General features: G+C 64.4%; 1 protein-coding gene across 1 annotated transcript; it reads right to left on the bottom strand.

Moving 5' to 3' along the window:
- Positions 1-1006: 1006 nt before the first annotated feature.
- On the bottom strand, positions 1007-14206 carry RAPGEFL1 (Rap guanine nucleotide exchange factor like 1). Its single transcript, XM_074940817.1, has 13 exons — positions 14074-14206; positions 13479-13576; positions 13021-13133; positions 12106-12273; positions 11179-11276; positions 10096-10218; positions 9272-9450; positions 8702-8792; positions 7606-7656; positions 6549-6636; positions 5662-5726; positions 3431-3485; positions 1007-2928 (listed from the first exon to the last, which is right to left on the bottom strand). Exons 2-13 carry the CDS (start codon positions 13556-13558, stop codon positions 2804-2806), a joined length of 1236 nt encoding a protein of 411 aa, XP_074796918.1. The 5' UTR covers positions 13559-13576; positions 14074-14206; the 3' UTR covers positions 1007-2803.
- Between the last annotated feature and the right edge of the window lie 3071 nt (positions 14207-17277).

The following is a 17277-nucleotide window of genomic DNA, read 5'->3' as shown; positions in this document are numbered from 1 at the left end:
ATGCCCCCCCAGCCATGTCACAAGACCCCCAGCAACCCTACGGGGGGGGGTGAGGTGTCAGCTGGGAGCACCACAGGGGGTCCTCTGCCAGCTTCTCTCCTGGGGTGACGGCCATGTCCCTCTCTGCGCAGCGCACACACACACCCCGATAACCCACACTCAGGAACTCGGTGCCAGGGGTCCGATCCTTCCTACTAATTGGATCCCCCAAATTGCTTCACCCCGCTTTAACAGCTGAGGGGCCCGGCTCCTGGGCGTGCTGGAGCCCAGGGAACATGCGGGGAGTCACACACAGAGTGCTAGGGAGCACCTCTGGGCGCAGCCGGGGGAAAGGGCACATGGACTTAAGGTTGGCGCCTCTCCCGGTGTTCTCAGGAGCGTCCCTCTGTTGAGGTAGCTGTCCTAGGAAATCCACAATGGGGTTCACACACACGCCAGCTGGCCGGGTTGATGGGCTTAGGATAGAGACCCTGTGCACTACAGAGATGGCCATCCTAGGCATGGCCAGCCCCTAGGTTAACCTCCCCTCTCAAGAGACGCACTCGGGGGGATGGGGGTTAGGGACCTTGGACTTTAAAGGTGTAATGCCAACAGGCCCCCGGCCGGCAGGATCGAACTGTGGATCTCTGGAGCTCAGTGCAGGAGGCTCTACCACATGAGCTAAAAGCCAACTGGCCGTAGCTCAGGCTGTAGAGCAGACTCATTGTCTCTCTCTAAGTGGTCTGGTGCCACGAGATGGGACAGAATGCCACACCCAGGAGGTGTGTGGGTTACAAAGTCCTCTCCTGAAAGACTCTCCCGAAAGGCTACGCCACGCAGAGCCCCGTTTGTCTCCCCCATGGGGTGTGACGAGTGGAACTGAATGAGAAGGGGCAGGTTGGCCTGGCCTGGAGTCTAGAGACTCAGCAGGTTGCGTTTGCCTAGGGCCAACGCCGTGCGGTTCTGGTGCCCAGCTGGGGCTCGGACCCGCTGCTGCAATCATTCAGGTGCTGGACACGCCTCTCAGTAGACAGTGCCGCTTTTATTGCCAGTTCTGGTCCAAAGTCTTCCTCCCACCCCAGTGCTTCTGGAGCATGGTAAAACAATCAAACTCAGAACCCAAACAGCCTCAGCCAAGCTGCACGGTGCATCTTTCCATTCCAGCTCGTGTGGGCAAAGGGCCGCAACCCCGAAGCCGCCCGTAGAAAAGTCTCTGTACAAAGCACCGTAGCACACAAGGAGCTGCCGTTTTCTTTTAAAAAATAAATTTACAATTAAGAGAGCATTTTGGTACAAAACATATACATTCTCGTGTTAGGCCAGGGAGCCGCCCAGGCCGCAGGCGAGACCCTCAGCCGTGACAGAAACAGAAAGACCCTGAATATACATAAAGAGAACCTCCTCGGGATGTTTACTGCGTGACCAAAAGGATAGGTACAAAACTAGAATTGCAGGGAACATTGTTCTGGGGCTCCCCCACCCACCTGCTGCCCCTCGCAACCACCTCACCCCACTCTTGACGCCCACTCCCGTAGGCTGCTATCCTCTCTGCATACTGCCATGGGGGCTCCCTGGGGCCAGATGCAGCTGGCTGTAGGGAGTGGCTCCCATCCCGCCAAGGGGCATGATGTGTGTGTGGGGGGAAGGGGGGTTGGGGTTGGCTTCATCCCAGGTGAAGAGTCCCTGCTGTAGCAGTGGGGCGTGGCTGGGGGCCAGGGCGTTAGGGCCATGCTTCAGGACACGAGCGGCTCCATGAAGCAGACAGGCAGGGTTTAAAGGCAATGGGGTTACACAACTGCCCTTCGTGCCGGCCCAGGCAGACTGGGGACCCTGCCCTTGGCATAGGTAAGCAAGGGGCAGAGATGGGGGAGAAGCTGGGGGGCAGGTGGAGTCTAATGGGAAAATAAACCCAGCCCCAGAGCACTATGAGGGCCACATAACCCCCACAGGGGGCTCTGCCTGCCCTCCCCCTGCCGGCCCATGTATGAGGTTCAGAAAGCTGTTGAAGGGATTTAGGGCTCTAGCTCCGGTGGCTCCTGCTTTCCACTCTGTAGGTCACAGGTTCAAACCCCACCTGTGTCAGTTACTGCAGCCAAACTCCTAGGGACCAAGGCACCCTGGGCAGGTGGGGACAACCCATAATTTTGAAACTAGAAGGAAGTGAGGTGCTTGCAGCTGGACCGACTCTGGGGGACAGAGGCACTGGAGCCAGGGCTTCTCCCCAGCACCCCAATGCTGTTTCCCTTGGGGAGGGGGGGGAGCTTTGCATTCTGACATGTACTCAGAGCACCCCAGCAGAGGGGGTCTGAGAGCTGGCAGGGGGTAATGCAGTCACAGCTGCTCTGGCTGGGGCAAGAAGGAAAGGAGGGAAACACACATGGGTGGGAGAAGCAGGAGGGATGAACCCAAGAAGAGAGAGGGAGCTGGGACCCTGTGGAGGGGGCACAGGTCCCCTTCGTTTGCCAAGGGGAATGCTGACCCCATACCACATGCTGCCCCTCACCCCACCTGGCTCCGAACCACCCCCCTGGCACCCGGCAGAGGGGACAGTGTCTCCTGCCCATGCCCTGGTCTCCCAGACCGTGCCCTGGGCGCCTGGCCCAGAGTTTAAAGCTAGACCGAAAGCCAGTCCCGGCCCACCCCGTCTGCGCAGCAGGGGTTGTCCCCTCCTACCCCCTGATGGGGAAGGGCCATGTGTTTAAAGTCCAGCCGGCTCTGTAAACCACAAAGTGCCCGTGTCTCTCCACGCACGGGGCATCCAGCGAGACGGGGCCGCGGCCGGCCAAAGTGCTGTAGTGTGACGGATCCAGCGCCCCCCGGGCTGTCACTGGCTGCTCGCCTCCAGTTTGTAGGAGAGCTCAAAGAGCAGGTTCTGATTGTCAATCACCTGGAACTGGCGCACGTAGGCCTTGGTCTGCAGCTGGCTGGGCGACGCCTCCAAATCCAGGCCTGCAGGGGAGGAGACGTCAGGGCGCACGACCCGGGAGCCAGCAGCAGGAGGCGCTGCTCTCCCTCCCCTGGTGGAACTCACCTCGCCTGGCTCCTGCCCGCATGAGGGAGGATGGCGGGCTGCTTGCTGCCCTGGGGCTAAGCATGGCGGCTGCCAGGCGGGCCCTGGCACAGGTGGCCTGACCGGGCCAGCTGGGAAGCTTCCCCGAGAACCAGACAGGCCAGCCTGAGTCGGCTTTCGCACAGGTTTATGGCCCGGGCAACAGATCTCTGCCGGTTGGAAGGTGGCAGCTTTCATTTACTCCCAGGCTGGGCAGGTTTCAGAGCAGTAAACCAGGGGCAAAGGCGCCAGCCCCTAAGTCACCCTGGCTGCCAGTCCCCGTGCCCCCCAGTCGGGATCTGCAGTCTGGGGAAGCAGGGAGCTCCGTGGGGTAATGACGCTGCCCTTCCTGTCCCGGGAGCGCAGCGCGGGGGGCAGCCTGCGGGAGACGCTCATACTCACACAGGGGACGGCTGCGATACTTCCGGATTGTCCTCACTTTTTCAGCGATTGAGTGCTGCAAAGGAAGGCAGCCGCGTGGTTAACAGCCTGGGTGCTGGGCCTGGCCCTGGGGCAGCCCAGGCCCCAGCAAGGGCCTCAGGACCGTGGACCCAGCCCCCCCAGCCGGGTACAGAAACGAGACCGGCAGTCAGGGCAGTGAGCCGTCCCGCGCCACAGCTGGGAGAACCCATCTCATCCCACAGGGGACAGGCACCAACTCTGCGCCCACCCTGCGCCCGCCCAAGGAGCCCGATCCAGTTGGCGCTACCCCTGCAGGTGTGTTAAATAACAAACAGCTGGTCGAAGCCCTCCACGCTCAGGCCAGCAGAGGGCGGTAGACACCCCAGCCAAGACACACACACACACCCACCCACCCACCCCCCACAGGGGCTCAGGTGCAGGTGGGGGAGGGGATTTGGACCCAGCTGTTGGTCTCTCGCAGCACCCGGGAGCCCCACCAGTGCCAGGAGCAAGGCTGGCTCTGCCGCCCCGGCACCCATCGTTCCTTGCTGCTGCCCTACAGGGGCTGTGACCTGCAGGTGGCGCAGGGGAAATTCCACCCTGGGGGTTGATTTAGCGAGACCTGGGCCCTGGTTTCCTACACCAAGCACCTAGACAGGGTGCCCGGATCCCACCAGGGGTGGGTGAGAGGGAGCTCTGAACCCCAGCCCAGCACAGCACCCAGCACAGATCCAGGGGGGACCCAGGCAGGTGAGATGCCCGCCCCGGGGCGCAGGCTGAGCCGGGAACCCTGGGGTGCAGGGAACTGCTGCATGGAGCTGCCAATCCGTAGGCAGGGACGAGGCTCCGAGGGGACAGCATGCCGTGTGGGGTATGGTCATGCCCACGTGCCCGGGGCAAGGCCGCCCGGGTTCGCTGCGGAGGCAGCTCCGCACTCCACGGGTCTAGCGAAGCCTCCTCCACGCCCTGGGGCAGCCAGGGTTTGGCTGCCAGCCCGTTGAGAGCCAGCTGTGGCGCCGGGGGCACAGAGGAGCTGCCGTCCCGCGTGGGGCGCTAGCCGGACAATTCACGTCCCCGCAGCCCCGCACCTCACGCCCCAGGTACACCCAGGGCGGAAGTGAGGGCCCAGCGCAGCTCGGGGGGGGTAGGGACACCCAGTGCCTGCCGAGCACCGGATGGGGGGGGCAGAGATGTCCGGCACCCGCCTGGCACAGCTTGGGGAGGGGGGCACAGACCCGGGGTGCTGCCCCCTGCCGGCTCAGCACCACCCCAGCTGAAGGGCACCGACGGGCTCCGTTCGCCGGGGAGCGACCCAGCGCTTTGCTCGGCAGCCAGCCCAGAGCCCCATGAAACCTGAAGAGGGGTGCCGTGGGGGGAGGGGATCTCTCAGCCCAGCCGCCCCCAAGCTACGGGCCAGGTGGGGGGAATTCTGCTCGGTGGCCAATCGGCAGCGACTCCGTTTACACCAGCTCAGGATCTGGGACATACAGCACAGGGGAGTGGAGCTGGACAGACGGGCAGATCGGGCCAGAATCTCCCCAACGGCAGCGGGCGCCCCCCAGCCTGGCCATGGCCCGTTTTCTGTGCCGAGCTGCGGCCCAAGGACCCCATGAGCCGAGCGCCTGGCACGTCCCTGGAGGGGCTGCGGGACTGAGTGCGTAGCCATGGCAACACTGGCTCCATGCAGCAGGCCCCCCCCCGCACTCCACCTCCGCTGGCTGCGACACTCCCGGCCCCCCCGCGCCTGCGCCAGGCTGAATATTGCATGAAGGACGTTCCCAGGACAACGCCAGTTAATCCCGCTGGGGGTGGGGGGGGAACTGCAGGGGGCTGGGGCTCTGCCACCTGGGGTCCCATCCAGACAAAGGCAGAGCTCGCTGCCCTGCGGGTCTGGTGCTGCAACGCCCCCCACCCCACCCCAGACACCAGCTGTTCTCAGAGCCAGGCCAGGGGCTTGCAACAGGCACACGGGGCGGGAGCCGTCGCCATCTCTGCTATTGGCCTGCTGGGTGACCCGGGCCAGGTCCCGTCCCTGCTCTCTGCCTCAGTTTCCCCTCCTACCCTGTGTGAGCTCCTTGAGGCAGGGACGCACTCTGTGCGTAACACACGTCACAGAGGGGAAGGGCCTTGCCAAGGAAAGAACCCAGGTGTCCGGGAGAATGAAACCCACTGGGGAGAATTGGATCCAGGGGTCTCTTCCTCCAGGGGGTCGGGGGAGGGGGGCGACTCACCAGTTTCTCCACGTTCACTAGCCCGTCCAGGAGCGTCTTGCTGCCCTCGTGCACAAACGTCAGGTCTGGGGGGCAAAGGAGGAGGGACAAGGTGAGCGCAGGCAAGACAGACTCTCTCCTCCCCCGCCCGGGTGCCGTGCTGGCCCGGGTCTCAGCCCCTCCTCCCGCTCCGTGGGCACCTGGCTGGGAGATCCCCGCGCCCCAGGCCATAGCTCTGCAGGCAGCGGGATTCCCAGGGCTGCTGGCTCCGGAGACTCTGCCTGAGGGCAGAACACGGCCCCCAAGAGTCCCAGGAATGAGCTGCTTCTGGGGTGGAGCGCGGCAGCTGTCAGTGGACAAGGGAAAATCCCGGGCGGGCAGCAGCGGGGGAGGGAGGGGAGCACGCAGGGCTCACTCTGCCCAGTTGAAACATGGCCAGGGGCAGGAGGCCCTTGTTGGCCAGGAAGGGCTGTGGCGTCACCAGGTTTTACCACCTCCTGGGAGCGACAGCAGGTCAGGCAGCCCAGTGCCTCCTGACACCGCGCTGGGGCAGTGGGGTCAGCACTGACGGTGAAAGGAACGTGCCCCCTACTGAGCCCTGGGCCCCGCTCCTTGCAGCACAGCTGGGGAAACTGAGGCACCGAAGAGGGCGGGGAGTGGCCCAAGGTCACCCATGAGACAGCAGCAGAGCCTGAAGCCATGTCCAGCAGCCCCCCCAGCTGCAACCACTAGGCAATGCTTTCCCTGCACATCGAGGTGCAGACACATGGGCCCTCGGCTGCCAGGATTGGGTCCCTGCGTGGCCACGAGCCCTCTGGGGAGGGGGCAGTGGGGAGTGTCTCCCAGGAGCCCCCAGGCCTCCCCAGGGAGGGACTGTACCTGGCGGTCCCTGCCGGCCCATGGCTCACCTTTCAGGATGAGGGGCACGAAGGGGATGAGGGGCGGGTTCATCTTGGAGAGGACTTCCCGGTAGGTTTTGTGATTCCGGCAGGGGTCCTGCAGGGGGCGGGGAGGGAGGACAGGTCAAGGGGGGGTGCTCCAGGGAACCCCAGCCTGGACACCCCAGCGGGACCCCAGAGAGGCTGAACAAGGGGCTGGGCTCTGCAGGTCGAGGGCCAGGAAGAGAAGAACAGGCAAACCCCTCGGGGGACCCAGACCCACCCGGCTGAGCCTCGCACGTGCCTGGCCACGCTGTGGTACATGGGGTCGCGCCGGCGTCAGCCCCGTTGCCACCCAAGGCTCCGCTCTGGGCAGCCGGGCCGGTGGCTAAGATCACAGCGTTGGCAAGGCCCAGCCCCCCCGCTAGGGGGTCTCCAGCCTGCCGGCTTGGCACAGACGAGGCAGCACGGCCTAGCGCACCCAGCGCGGCTGCCTCAGGAACATGCCGGTTCCAATCCCCCGGTGCCTCCGGGTAGGAGCCAAGCGCTGTGCGCTCAGCACGCATGGGGGAACCCGCCTATGTCCCTGATACTCAGACGCGAGCGAGGGGACAGATGCAGGCCAGTGTTGGGGGCAGGGGGCGCGAAGGCCGGGCTGGGAGGACGGTTCCTGGCACCACGTTATCCACACCACCTCTCCGCGGCAGCCGGGGGCATGTGGTGCATGCCTCCCACCCGGCTCATGGGACTCCCAGCAGGAGGCGCTGGGGGGCTGCCGCTCGCCTCGCCCAGCACAGGGGCAGGGCCGTTGACCGGCCGGTCCCCGGCCCCGTTTGCGTTTTCCCTCCTCTCGGCCACGTCCTTGGGCTGCTAGTTAACTCCGAGGGGAGATTCCCGCTGGGGGCCCCCGGGAGCGGAGCTGCAGGGGACCATTTCCACCCCCTCCCTTCCCAGCCCCCACCCCGCCCCTGTGCAGGTGCCAGGTTACCCAGGTACTCATGGGTGCCCAGTCCTGCCTCCCCAGCACCTTGGGACAAGAGCGGTGAGCGCCCCACTCAGCCCGGCCCCCCAGGGGCGAGGGTCTCACCGTCAAAGTCTCAAACTTCCGGAACAGGTTCTTAAACTTGCCCGGAAGCTTCTGAAAAACAAACGGAACCGTGAGTGCCCGGCCCCGGGGCCAGGTTCAGACCCCGCCACCCAGTACCCCCGTGCCAGGAGGTCACTGCGTGTGCCAGCTACATGCGCACTGGGGGAAAGGTGCCACTGGCTCAGGCCGGCACACGGGCATCATGGGGGACTCGCCTCCATCGCAGGGCGCCATCCCTGGGCAGAGAGGTGGAGCGGGGTCACCGGGCCCCAGGGAGGGGGCGGGGAGGCTGCTGGGGCTCAAGAATGCGCAGCTAATCCCCGTCTGGGCAAGGCTCTCTTGTGCAATGGGCCAGGCCCTTGTTAGCAGAGGGAGGGGCCTGGGGTTTATTTCCTGGGTTTGTTTACTTGGAGGGAGGAAGAGGAAGATAAACAGCAACCGGGATCCCCACACACTTTGCAGCTGCGGAAGGAGCCATTTCCCCCAGCATGGAGATGCAGCCACCTCTGGGGTGGACCACGGCAGCTGCTTGCACAGCCGTGGAGCAAGGCTGCATAGCCTCTCTGGGCAGGGAGGGCAAGGCACTGCGTACTCGGCTGAAACCACAGGGGCAAGGCCGGGTGCAGGACAGGGCTGGAATTCAGCCCGGGCATCGGGGTTAAAAGCCAACTCGGATGCAAAGGGCAGTCGGCAGGGTCTTTAATGCCTCCAAAACAGTCCCAACCTCGGAGAGACAGCAGCCCGGGCCCCCTAGCACCTCGCTCGGGTCAGCATGGACTGCCAGGGGAGTGCCCCCTCTACTGAGCCCCCACCCCAGTCCCTGCAGCACAGCGCCCCGTAGCGCCCCCCTGGGGTCAGCACTGACTGCCAGGGGAGAGCGCCCCCTCCTGAGCCAGCAGCACCCTGGGTTCTCCTTAGAGGTCTCCCTCCCAAGCACGGCGCAGGCTGGGTGCGGTCCATGACGTGAGGTCACTGGCAGTCGGGGCAAAGCGACCCGGCTGGCTCAGATGGGGGATGGGGAGCCCTGCCCTGACCGACGGGGGGTCCCAAACCCTGGGCCGACAAGCAGAGACCCACACTCCTGCTACCCCCTTACCTCCCAGGTGAGCCGTAACCGGCTGACGGCCGCGTTGTCCAGCCCCATCACCACGGCATAGAACGACAGCATGTCCTGGTTCTGCTTGCATCTGGGGACATGGAGCAGGAGACTCAGGGGCCAGCCGCTAACGGGTTAAAAGGGAGAGAGATCCTGCCCCCCAGCCCAGCGGGAGGGATAAGGGGCATGCAACCTGCAGCCCTCCAGCGGGGCAAGCTCTAGGCATGGGGTCATCAGGACCCTGGGGGCAAGTGGAGGGCAGCCCCATGACCAGTGTCCCCAAGCCCCTGAGGGATCCCACCCCCCCCCAGCACTCCAGTCCCGGCCCTGGCGGTGCCAGTCAGGGGCCCGGCAGCCTCCTGCCGCACCAGCATCGACATCCACGCCTGACCTGCCTTACACGCTGTCCCAGCTGCCCACGCAGGAGAGACGCCCGGCAGCACAGAGCTGAGGCCGAGGGACCAGGGACTGGGACTGCAAGGAGGGGGGCCCCCCCCCCCGTCCATAGCACCCGCCCCAGCCCCATGCAGGGCCCCTCGGTCCCGGCAGCGGGCAAGACGCGGCGCTCACATGGCTGCGATCTTGATGAACTTCTTGAGCAGGTGCGCGCGCTTCCCCAGGGCCTCGCACAGCAGGATCTCGGTGGCCACCCAGTGCTGCACCTCACTGCAGCGTTGCAGCAGCAGCTCCAGGTTGGCCGTCTCCCGCCGGCCCCGCTCCCCGTGGAAGACGTAGTCCACAAACTCCAGCTGCAAACCACGGGAGAGGGGCGCGGTCGGTGTCGCTCCACGCCAGTGCACACGGCCTGAACCCTGAGCTCCCGCCGGTCACCCTAACCCCGTCCCGTAACCAGCCCCCTAACCCTGAACCCTTTCCCTACCCCAACCCCTGCCCCCTCCCGTATAGAAAGTCTCAGCAAAGCCCCAGTGCCCTACACGCCTCCCCCGTCAACTACCGCCAGACTCGTGTCACCTACGGGCCAAACAGCTGTTTGCTGGGAACAGCATTTGCTGCCTGCTGTCCTAGGCTGGACTCAAACCAGCAGCGAGGAGCAAAGGCCCCATCTCAGAGCTGGGCACCCCCCAGAAAAGGCGTTCGATTCCGTGGAGAGTGTTGTGCCGGTTTCCATTTTTGTGCAGGAATCTCAGATTTTGTTGACCCGGCCGGCCCATTGCTCCCGTTTGCAGCGGCCGAGTTCGGAGCCTACAAAACCGTGGACGAAATTTTTCAGCGAAAAATGGGCGGGGGGTGGGGGTGGGGGATTGTTTTTGTCAATTGTTTTTGGCTTCCCCAGCATGCTCTGCTCCGTATCTCCTCCACCTGCCCCCCATGTCTCTCCACTATGTGCCCTGCACGCAGGCTTGGGACCTGCAGGCCAGTCCCTCCGACCTCACCTCGTGGATGCAGCGGAAGAGCTCCCAGTGAAAGGCCGTCAGGTGATTGGCTATTTCCTCAGCCTCCGCGCGGTGGATCTCCGTGTCACCCGGCGAGACCTGGATCTCCTCGGGGAGCGGGACCTGTCGGGGGGGAAGGGGCGAGACTTGCCATGAGGCTGTAGCCTCAGGCTAACTGTGCGGAGAGGGGGCAAGGTGCCTGGGCTATTGGCCTCTGTAATAGTCCCCCCTCACCCTCGGTGGGCCATGAGAAAAGCCACTGCATTCAGGGAGGGGAGTTTCTCCCCGCACCCACATGCTCAGAAGGGGAGAGAACCACACAGCTAAAGCGACCAGACCCCAGTTAAATCGCCCGCTCGTGCAGCGCTGCCCCAGTAACCCCATGGCACTGTGGCCACGTCCCTGGTACAAAGGCACCTGCATGGCTGCCCCCCCTACGTACCACCAAGGTGCCAGCGCTACGCAGGGACTGCAGCGAGATCCAGAGGTGAATGGTGGCATTGGGTGGGAAAGGAGGTCTTGCCTAGTGGTTAGATCCTGGGGGCCCTTTAAGATTTCATGATGCTTTTTGCAAGGGTCGGGACATCGACCCCAGGGCTCTGGCCACGTCCCAACCCTGGGGACTCTGCTTTTCTCCTGCAGCTTCAGCATTTCTAAATTCCCACCCTGCGCTGTTGTGCAGCGTTGTGGTGCACTGCCAAGCAGCTGCCATCCCACCCCAGAGGTGGCTGCATTTCACTGCTCGCGCAGTGATCTCAGGGTTAAGACTTGTTTCCAAAAGCCCTGGGATTCCCCTTCAGGATGAATGAGAACCACGGGAGATCAGCAATCCGTCCCCAGGGTCAGCAGGGGCGGGGATGGCTGAGACATGGGGAGCTGGGGGGGTGGAATCTGCCAGAGCACCGCCGAGGGGAGGGCATGGGAAGTAAAACAAGCAGGATTCTGTGCACCAGCGTCCCCAGCTCCCCCTCTGGTTTGTGACACAGCTGGCACCATTTGGCTGCCTCTGGACTAAGAGGCAGGAAGCCGGGTTCTGCCGTGGGCGGCCCCTGGCGCGTGCCCTGGGCGGGGCGGGGCTCTCACCAGCGACTCGATGGCGTCCTTCGTGCAGGCGAAGAGGTGGCTGTTAATGCCCAGCGTGGTGAAGACACACTCCTCGCTGGGCTGCAGCACAGCCTTCTCTGGGGGCAGGAGAGACGGGGGCTGGGGTCAGTGTGTCAGCCCACTGCCACCCCCAGTCTCCCAGCCACACTGCCCCCTCCCTCTGCCCTGGGGGCGCGGGGCGTAGGACCCAGGGGCCAATCAATGCCAGTCTCTCTGCTCATAAGGGGGGCTGGCTAGTGCCCAAAGATTTGTGACCCAGCCTCTGGGACCTGCCAAACTCACTGTACCTCAGCCAGCAAATGAATGGCCATCAGGCTCTGCCCCCCGGCCCGGAATGAGAAGGGGGTGGCGGTGGGCTCATGCAGGGTCCACATTTCTCTGGATCTGTATCAAGGGGCCTCTTGGAGCCACCAGACCCTGGAATGCCCCAGGCGGGGGGCAATTTCCCCACCCATGAGCTGGCAGCAGCCAGGGCCAGCTGTAAAATACCCTTTCTGCCCAGACCCCTGCAGGGTAGCGGGTCTCTCCTTCCTGCAGCCCCTTTCACCCATGTCTATCCAGGGTTGGCACCAGCCCATCAGCTGGAGACTGCAGAGGTCTGGCGTGGCCCCTGTGCCCAGATAACCACCCAGAGTGCCCCCTACTGGCACCCAGGGAGGACATCGTTGCAAGCTCAGTGGGGCAGGGGCCACGTTCTGCTCAGACCATGGAGACCTCGGCGGTTCTGGCTCAGTGCATCGGGCGGACCTGGAGGGGGCTGGCACATCCTTGGTTTGATGCACTGCAGGCAGCCAGGGGAAGCAATGCCAGGCCGGACCCTGCCCAGTCACAACCCTCCGAGCCCCAAGGGAAGCTGGAACATGCCTTGCACTGAGACCCCACACTGTGACCCCCTAGGCCAGTCACCTCCAGACGACGCCACCACCACCAGGGCAAGGGCTTCCTCGCGGGTGCCCTGCTCCTCCGAGTACTGCAGCTTCTCCGTCACCGCGGCCAGGATGTCCTGCACCGAGGCCGAGAGGCGGCTGCGGATGGTGACGTAGGAGTGGTCGGGCATGTACACGCGGCAGAAGACTGCAAGGAGACAGACGAGGGAGGGGTAAGAGGGGGGCTGTGGATGACCGGGGCGGGGGGGGCTGCTGTGGGGGTGGAATTTCAGCCACATCCCCGTTGTCCCATCGCCGGCACCCCCCGATGGGAGCGGGCAGCAAGGTCCCGCTCTCGTGAGCCCGTGGCCATACCACCCCATTGATGGGCATGGGGGGCAGGGGATGTGTGCGGAGGGGCCCCCCGGCGAGGGCTCTGCTGGCAGGGTCGCTTGGGGGCTGCTGTTGGCTTGGGGCAGGGGGAGATCAGACATGGGGGCAGCTCACAGTTCGTTCTCAGCGTCACTTTGCACCCTCCCTCCCAGGCTCCCAAAGCATTTCCTGCTTGCCCAGCCACTTTACAGATGGGGAAACTGAGGCACAGAGCGGGGAAGGGACTTGCCTGAGGTCTCCCCGCACTACCCAGTGGGGGCAGGGCCCACATTTTACACCCCCAACAGCCACTCTGGCAGCTCGCCCGGAGCCTTGGGGCTGCCCCCAGCCCACGCAGAAACTGACGCAATCACAATAACGAATGCAGGCAGCAAGCACGTCCCCCCCCCCGGTACCAACCACCCTCCATTGGGGGGCAGGAACCCAGCGCTGGTGACTGGGGCCAAGCAGCTACATCCTCCCCCGCGGGAGGGAACCCAGACGTCCTGCCTCCCAGCAGGGAATCGGATTCTGCTCGCCGTGCCAGGCCGGCCACTCGGACCCCCGCCACCACCACACTCACTCTCATCCGAGCCCCGGAAGGCCACCCTGGTCTGGAGGCAGGAGTCGATGCGCCGGAAGTGCCGGAAAAGCGGCTTGACCTGCTTGCTGGGTGGCGGGATCTCCTCGGGCACCCTGCAACCAAGCGGGGGCAGGTCAGGGAAAGGGGCAGGATGTAGGGGAATAATGCCCTGTGGGGGATGGGAGGCTGCAGAGTGGGCATTAAGCCACACTCGGTTTTCACGAGGCCCTGGCCCCCCAAACAGAAATATCTTTGGGTGCCATCTAGTGTCCCCCAGTAGTCCTTTGCACCCAGGGCTGGGTACCAGCACGGCACCAGCCGGCTTAAGGGGGCCCTGAGCCCGGATCGGGGCCTCTTGGCGTTACCGTCACGCTGCTCACAGCGAGGGTGCAGTCGCAGGGCCGCGGCTCGGGGCAGCGTCGCTCCAGTTAACCCGGCGGGGACCCCCTGTCACTCACTTGAGCTCCGCTCTTTCCACCAGCTGGTGCAGTCTCAGGATCTCGTCTTCCAGCTCCGGGTAGAGGGCGACGTCTTTCATGATCAGCAGGTAGAGATCCTGCAGGGGGGCACAGGGAGGGGGGTCTTAGGCTGCCCGGCCAGCAGGGCTCCCCCAGCTCAGATCTGGCCTGGCATTGCCCTGAGACACTGGGGAACAACCCCCCGCCCCGGCCATGGTCAGCACTGGTTTTCTGGGGGGTGCAGCCGAGCAGATTGCAGGGCCCATGTTCCGGCTACTGAGCGACACATCACCAGAGAGACTCTCCCTGGGGCAGCGGGTCCCTGGGGTATCGGAGCCCCACACACAGTTTGGGGGGAAATTAAATCCACTAGGAAGAATCAGGGCAGCCGGGTGGGGGCCAGTGGGGCAGCCCAGAGAGTGAAATTGACCAGCCTGGCCAAGCATAGAGGGTTAAACAGACGTGGGCAGAGAGGATCCAACGACTCCCCCGGCAGTGACAGACCCAGGGTTGTCCTGCTCCGGGCCGGGACCCCCCACCCCTCGAGGGCTGGGAGGGAGGGTAAAGCTGCCCCCCCTCCCCGACCGCCACGGACCTTGATGACTTTCCCAGCGCTCTCCTCCTCCTGCAGGATGCCCTTGTAGGTCTCCAGGAAATGCAGCAACACGGTCAGCACGGCCCGCTTCCTCGGGCGCGCGTCGCTCGCCGCCCAGCCAGGCGAAGGGCCCCCTGATGCCAGCAGGAAGGTGGGCACAGGGTTAAGGGAAAAGAGACCAGGGAGCTGGGGGAGGGGAAAGGGTCTGAAAGTCTCCCCTGGGGGAAGAGGGGCAACCAGCCCCTGGGGCAACGAGCGCCCTGGCTAGCGCAGCGAGAGAAGGGGGCCGGGCTGCGGCGCCGGACACCTGGGTTCATTTCCCAGCTGCCCCCCGGGGACAGATGAGCTCAGCTCTGGAGGCGGGTGCTGAGCACCCTGGGCCCTGCTCTGCATGCCGTGGTTCCACAGGGGGGGCAAACAGGGGTAACCCCGCGCGGGGAGGCGGCGGGACAAGCGTCTGAGTGAGCTGATGCGCGTTTCACTCGAGCATGCCTGGCCCGGAGATGGGGCACGTTCCCCTAGGGAACGAACCAGGGCACCCGGCCGAAGCGACACGTTGGCTCCTTCCACCCCCTCTCTCCTGGTCAACTCTGCTTCCAGGTCAGGCCGCGAGGGGAGCCACAGGCATCCCGACCCCGGCCCTCCCTGGCGTCGCTGTCCACAGGGACCACGCCGGCACACGGGCAGCCTGGCACGGGCTGGGGCGGAGGCCAGCCCAGTTACGAATATACGTCAGCAGGCCGGGGCTCAACCCTGCCATAACAAACCGGCCCAGCCCCCACCCTGCTCTCAGCGTGCAGAGCACAGCTCCTCACGGGAGACCCTACAATAACAAACCAGCTTCTACCCGCTGTGGAGAAAAACAAGCATTCACCCCACGGGATTTCCAGTTCGAGCTTCCGCCGGTGCTATGGAAAATCACAGCCAGGGCGTGGCTGCGCCCGACATCCCCACGGCGAGCGAGCGCCTCCCGCTGCAAGCAAATGGCCAGGCAAAGGTGCGCCCCCCCGAGTCCGGCCCCCATCAGCTGTGGAAAGGGAAGAGGCGAGATGAGACCCAGCCAGGCGTAAAGCCCATCAGACCCCCCTGCCCATCCCCACTGCCCCCAACCTAGGGGCCTTCCCCCGAAGGATATCGCTGGTGCAGCTCCTGCAGCAGGCGCTCGGTCGGCAGGAAGAGCGAGTGAGTGAGGATGACGTCGTCCAGTAGCACGTCTAGGAGAGAGACGGACACGGGGTTGGGGGCTGCGTGGGGAATTGGCCCCATCCCTCCTGCACACACACGCCTGCATCGAAGCTATTTACAATCGCTTGGCCTGCGCCAGGGCTCGGGTGAGTTAACAGGGTCGACGCGGAGGCCCCGGGCCGGGCTCACAACTCGGGGAGCTCGGCCCTCGTAGCTACAGGATAATCTCACGTTGTTCTTAAGAAGGGTGGGCTGGCATTGTTAGCCCAGCTGGGGAAACTGAGGCAGGGGCCGTGGGGAGGACTCGCTCAGTCCCAGCGCCATGCATAGAACCAGGCGTCCTGTCACCCACCTCCTGGCGCTAGCGATTGGGCAGCAGTGCCCAGCTCACCCGCTTTCCCCAGGGGGCCGGCCCGGAGGGGTGGTGGGGGCAGCCCGTTCGGTCCCTGACCTCCCGGGGTGCACTGGTATTGATTCCAGGCTGTCCCCGTGCCAGGAATGCTGTGACTCACCCCCTGCACATGGACTCTGCCCCCAGCCCCTGCCTTGCCCCCTGCCCCCGCTCTGACCTCCTCCTCCACACCAGGGGCCAGCGAGGGCTCTGCAGAGGGGGTTCTCTGCACCCACGAGCCACGGCCCCCCACTGCTCCTTGATCCAGTCGATCCCCCTCGCCAGGCGAGCCCCTGGCACGACCCTGGGGGCAGCAATGCTGGGCGATGCCAAAATGTCCAGCACCCACAGCAAACCCGCAGACCCGTTTGTCTGTAAACAAATCACCCCCGCATCCACTTCCTACACCCCCCATATACCTCACACTCCATATACCCCCCCACTCACCCCTTCATACCCCACCTATCCCCCCACCCACTTCCTACACCCCCAAATACCTCACCCACCCACTTCTTCTACCCCCCATATACCTCACTCCATATACCCCCCACCCACCCCTTCATACCGCACCCCATATTCCCCCACCCACTCCCCATACACCCCCACCCACTTCATGCCCCTCACACTTCGTATACCCCCACAGCACGCACCCATCCACTTCCTACACACACCCCACCCCATATACCTCCCCACCCACTTCATACACTCCCCACACCCCACTCACCCACCCACTTCATATACCTCCCCCCAAAACACGACATCACCCCCTGACATGCAGCAGGAAGGTGGGAACGGGCTTAACGGAAAAGAGACCAGGGAGCTGGAGGAGGGAAAAGGGGCTGAAAGTCACCCCCTGACATCACTGACATGCACCCACCTCTGGGGTGGAACACGGCACCCGCTGAAGGGGTCGAGTCCTGCCATTCCTTACTCAGACAAGCCTCCCCAGCGGGCACTTTGCCCGCGGAAGCCCAGCCTGTCCAGCGACACCATGCGCCAGGCCAGAAAACGGGGGAACGAGCCTTTGGCGTCAGTCAAGATTAGCCAAAGGTTTTTCTCAAAGCAAATCTCTTCGGTTTCGCTTCAGGGCCTGTGGCGCTGAGCCCCGCTCGAGCTCCCGGCATCGCCCCGACATCAAAAGCCAGCGGGAGGCCGAGCGCCCGCCCCCAGCAGGGCAACTACTTCACAGCAAGGAGGTGGGTGGCAAGGAAGGAAATTCATTCACTGCCTCCGTAACGCCATTGTGGGAGCGAGACGGTTCCCCACGCGAGGAGCCTGCAGTCAGAGCAGAGCACCCCAACTCGTAAATGCGCTCGGAGCCCACGCACCCCGCCCAGCCCAGAGACCCTGCCACCCCTAGTGTGCGGCCCCGCAGCCGACTGGAACAGCGCAGCTTAGGGCAGGAGGCGAAAGAACAAAAGATCCCCAGCAGCTGGCGCAGATCGTCTCCCCCACGCCCGGAGAAGCAGCCACCTCTAGGGCGGAGCCCTGATTTGTTTAACAGCACACGGGACAGGCAGGGAAGGAAAATACTCTGTCTGCCGGAGGCTGCAGGGTGGGGTGGGTGTAGGCAGGAAAGCCAGGCTAACACCCCCCCCCCAATATTAGTATTTGTAGCACCGGGTGTT

Source organism: Natator depressus, chromosome 27 (assembly GCF_965152275.1).
Source record: "Natator depressus isolate rNatDep1 chromosome 27, rNatDep2.hap1, whole genome shotgun sequence".
Taxonomy (NCBI): domain Eukaryota; kingdom Metazoa; phylum Chordata; order Testudines; family Cheloniidae; genus Natator; species Natator depressus.
Note: the sequence above shows the minus strand (reverse complement) of the source record. Positions and strands in the feature narration are given on the sequence as shown.

Coding starts and splice junctions, on each gene's coding strand:
- RAPGEFL1 (XM_074940817.1), bottom strand. CDS start 13,558: ATGAAAGACGTCGCCCTCTACCCGGAGCTGGAAGACGAGATCCTGAGA. Junction 13,134..13,478: donor GTGGAAAGAGCGGAGCTCAA/GTGAGTGACAGG, acceptor GCTTGGTTGCAG/GGTGCCCGAGGAGATCCCGC. Junction 3,486..5,661: donor TAGTGAACGTGGAGAAACTG/GTGAGTCGCCCC, acceptor CTTCCTTTGCAG/CACTCAATCGCTGAAAAAGT.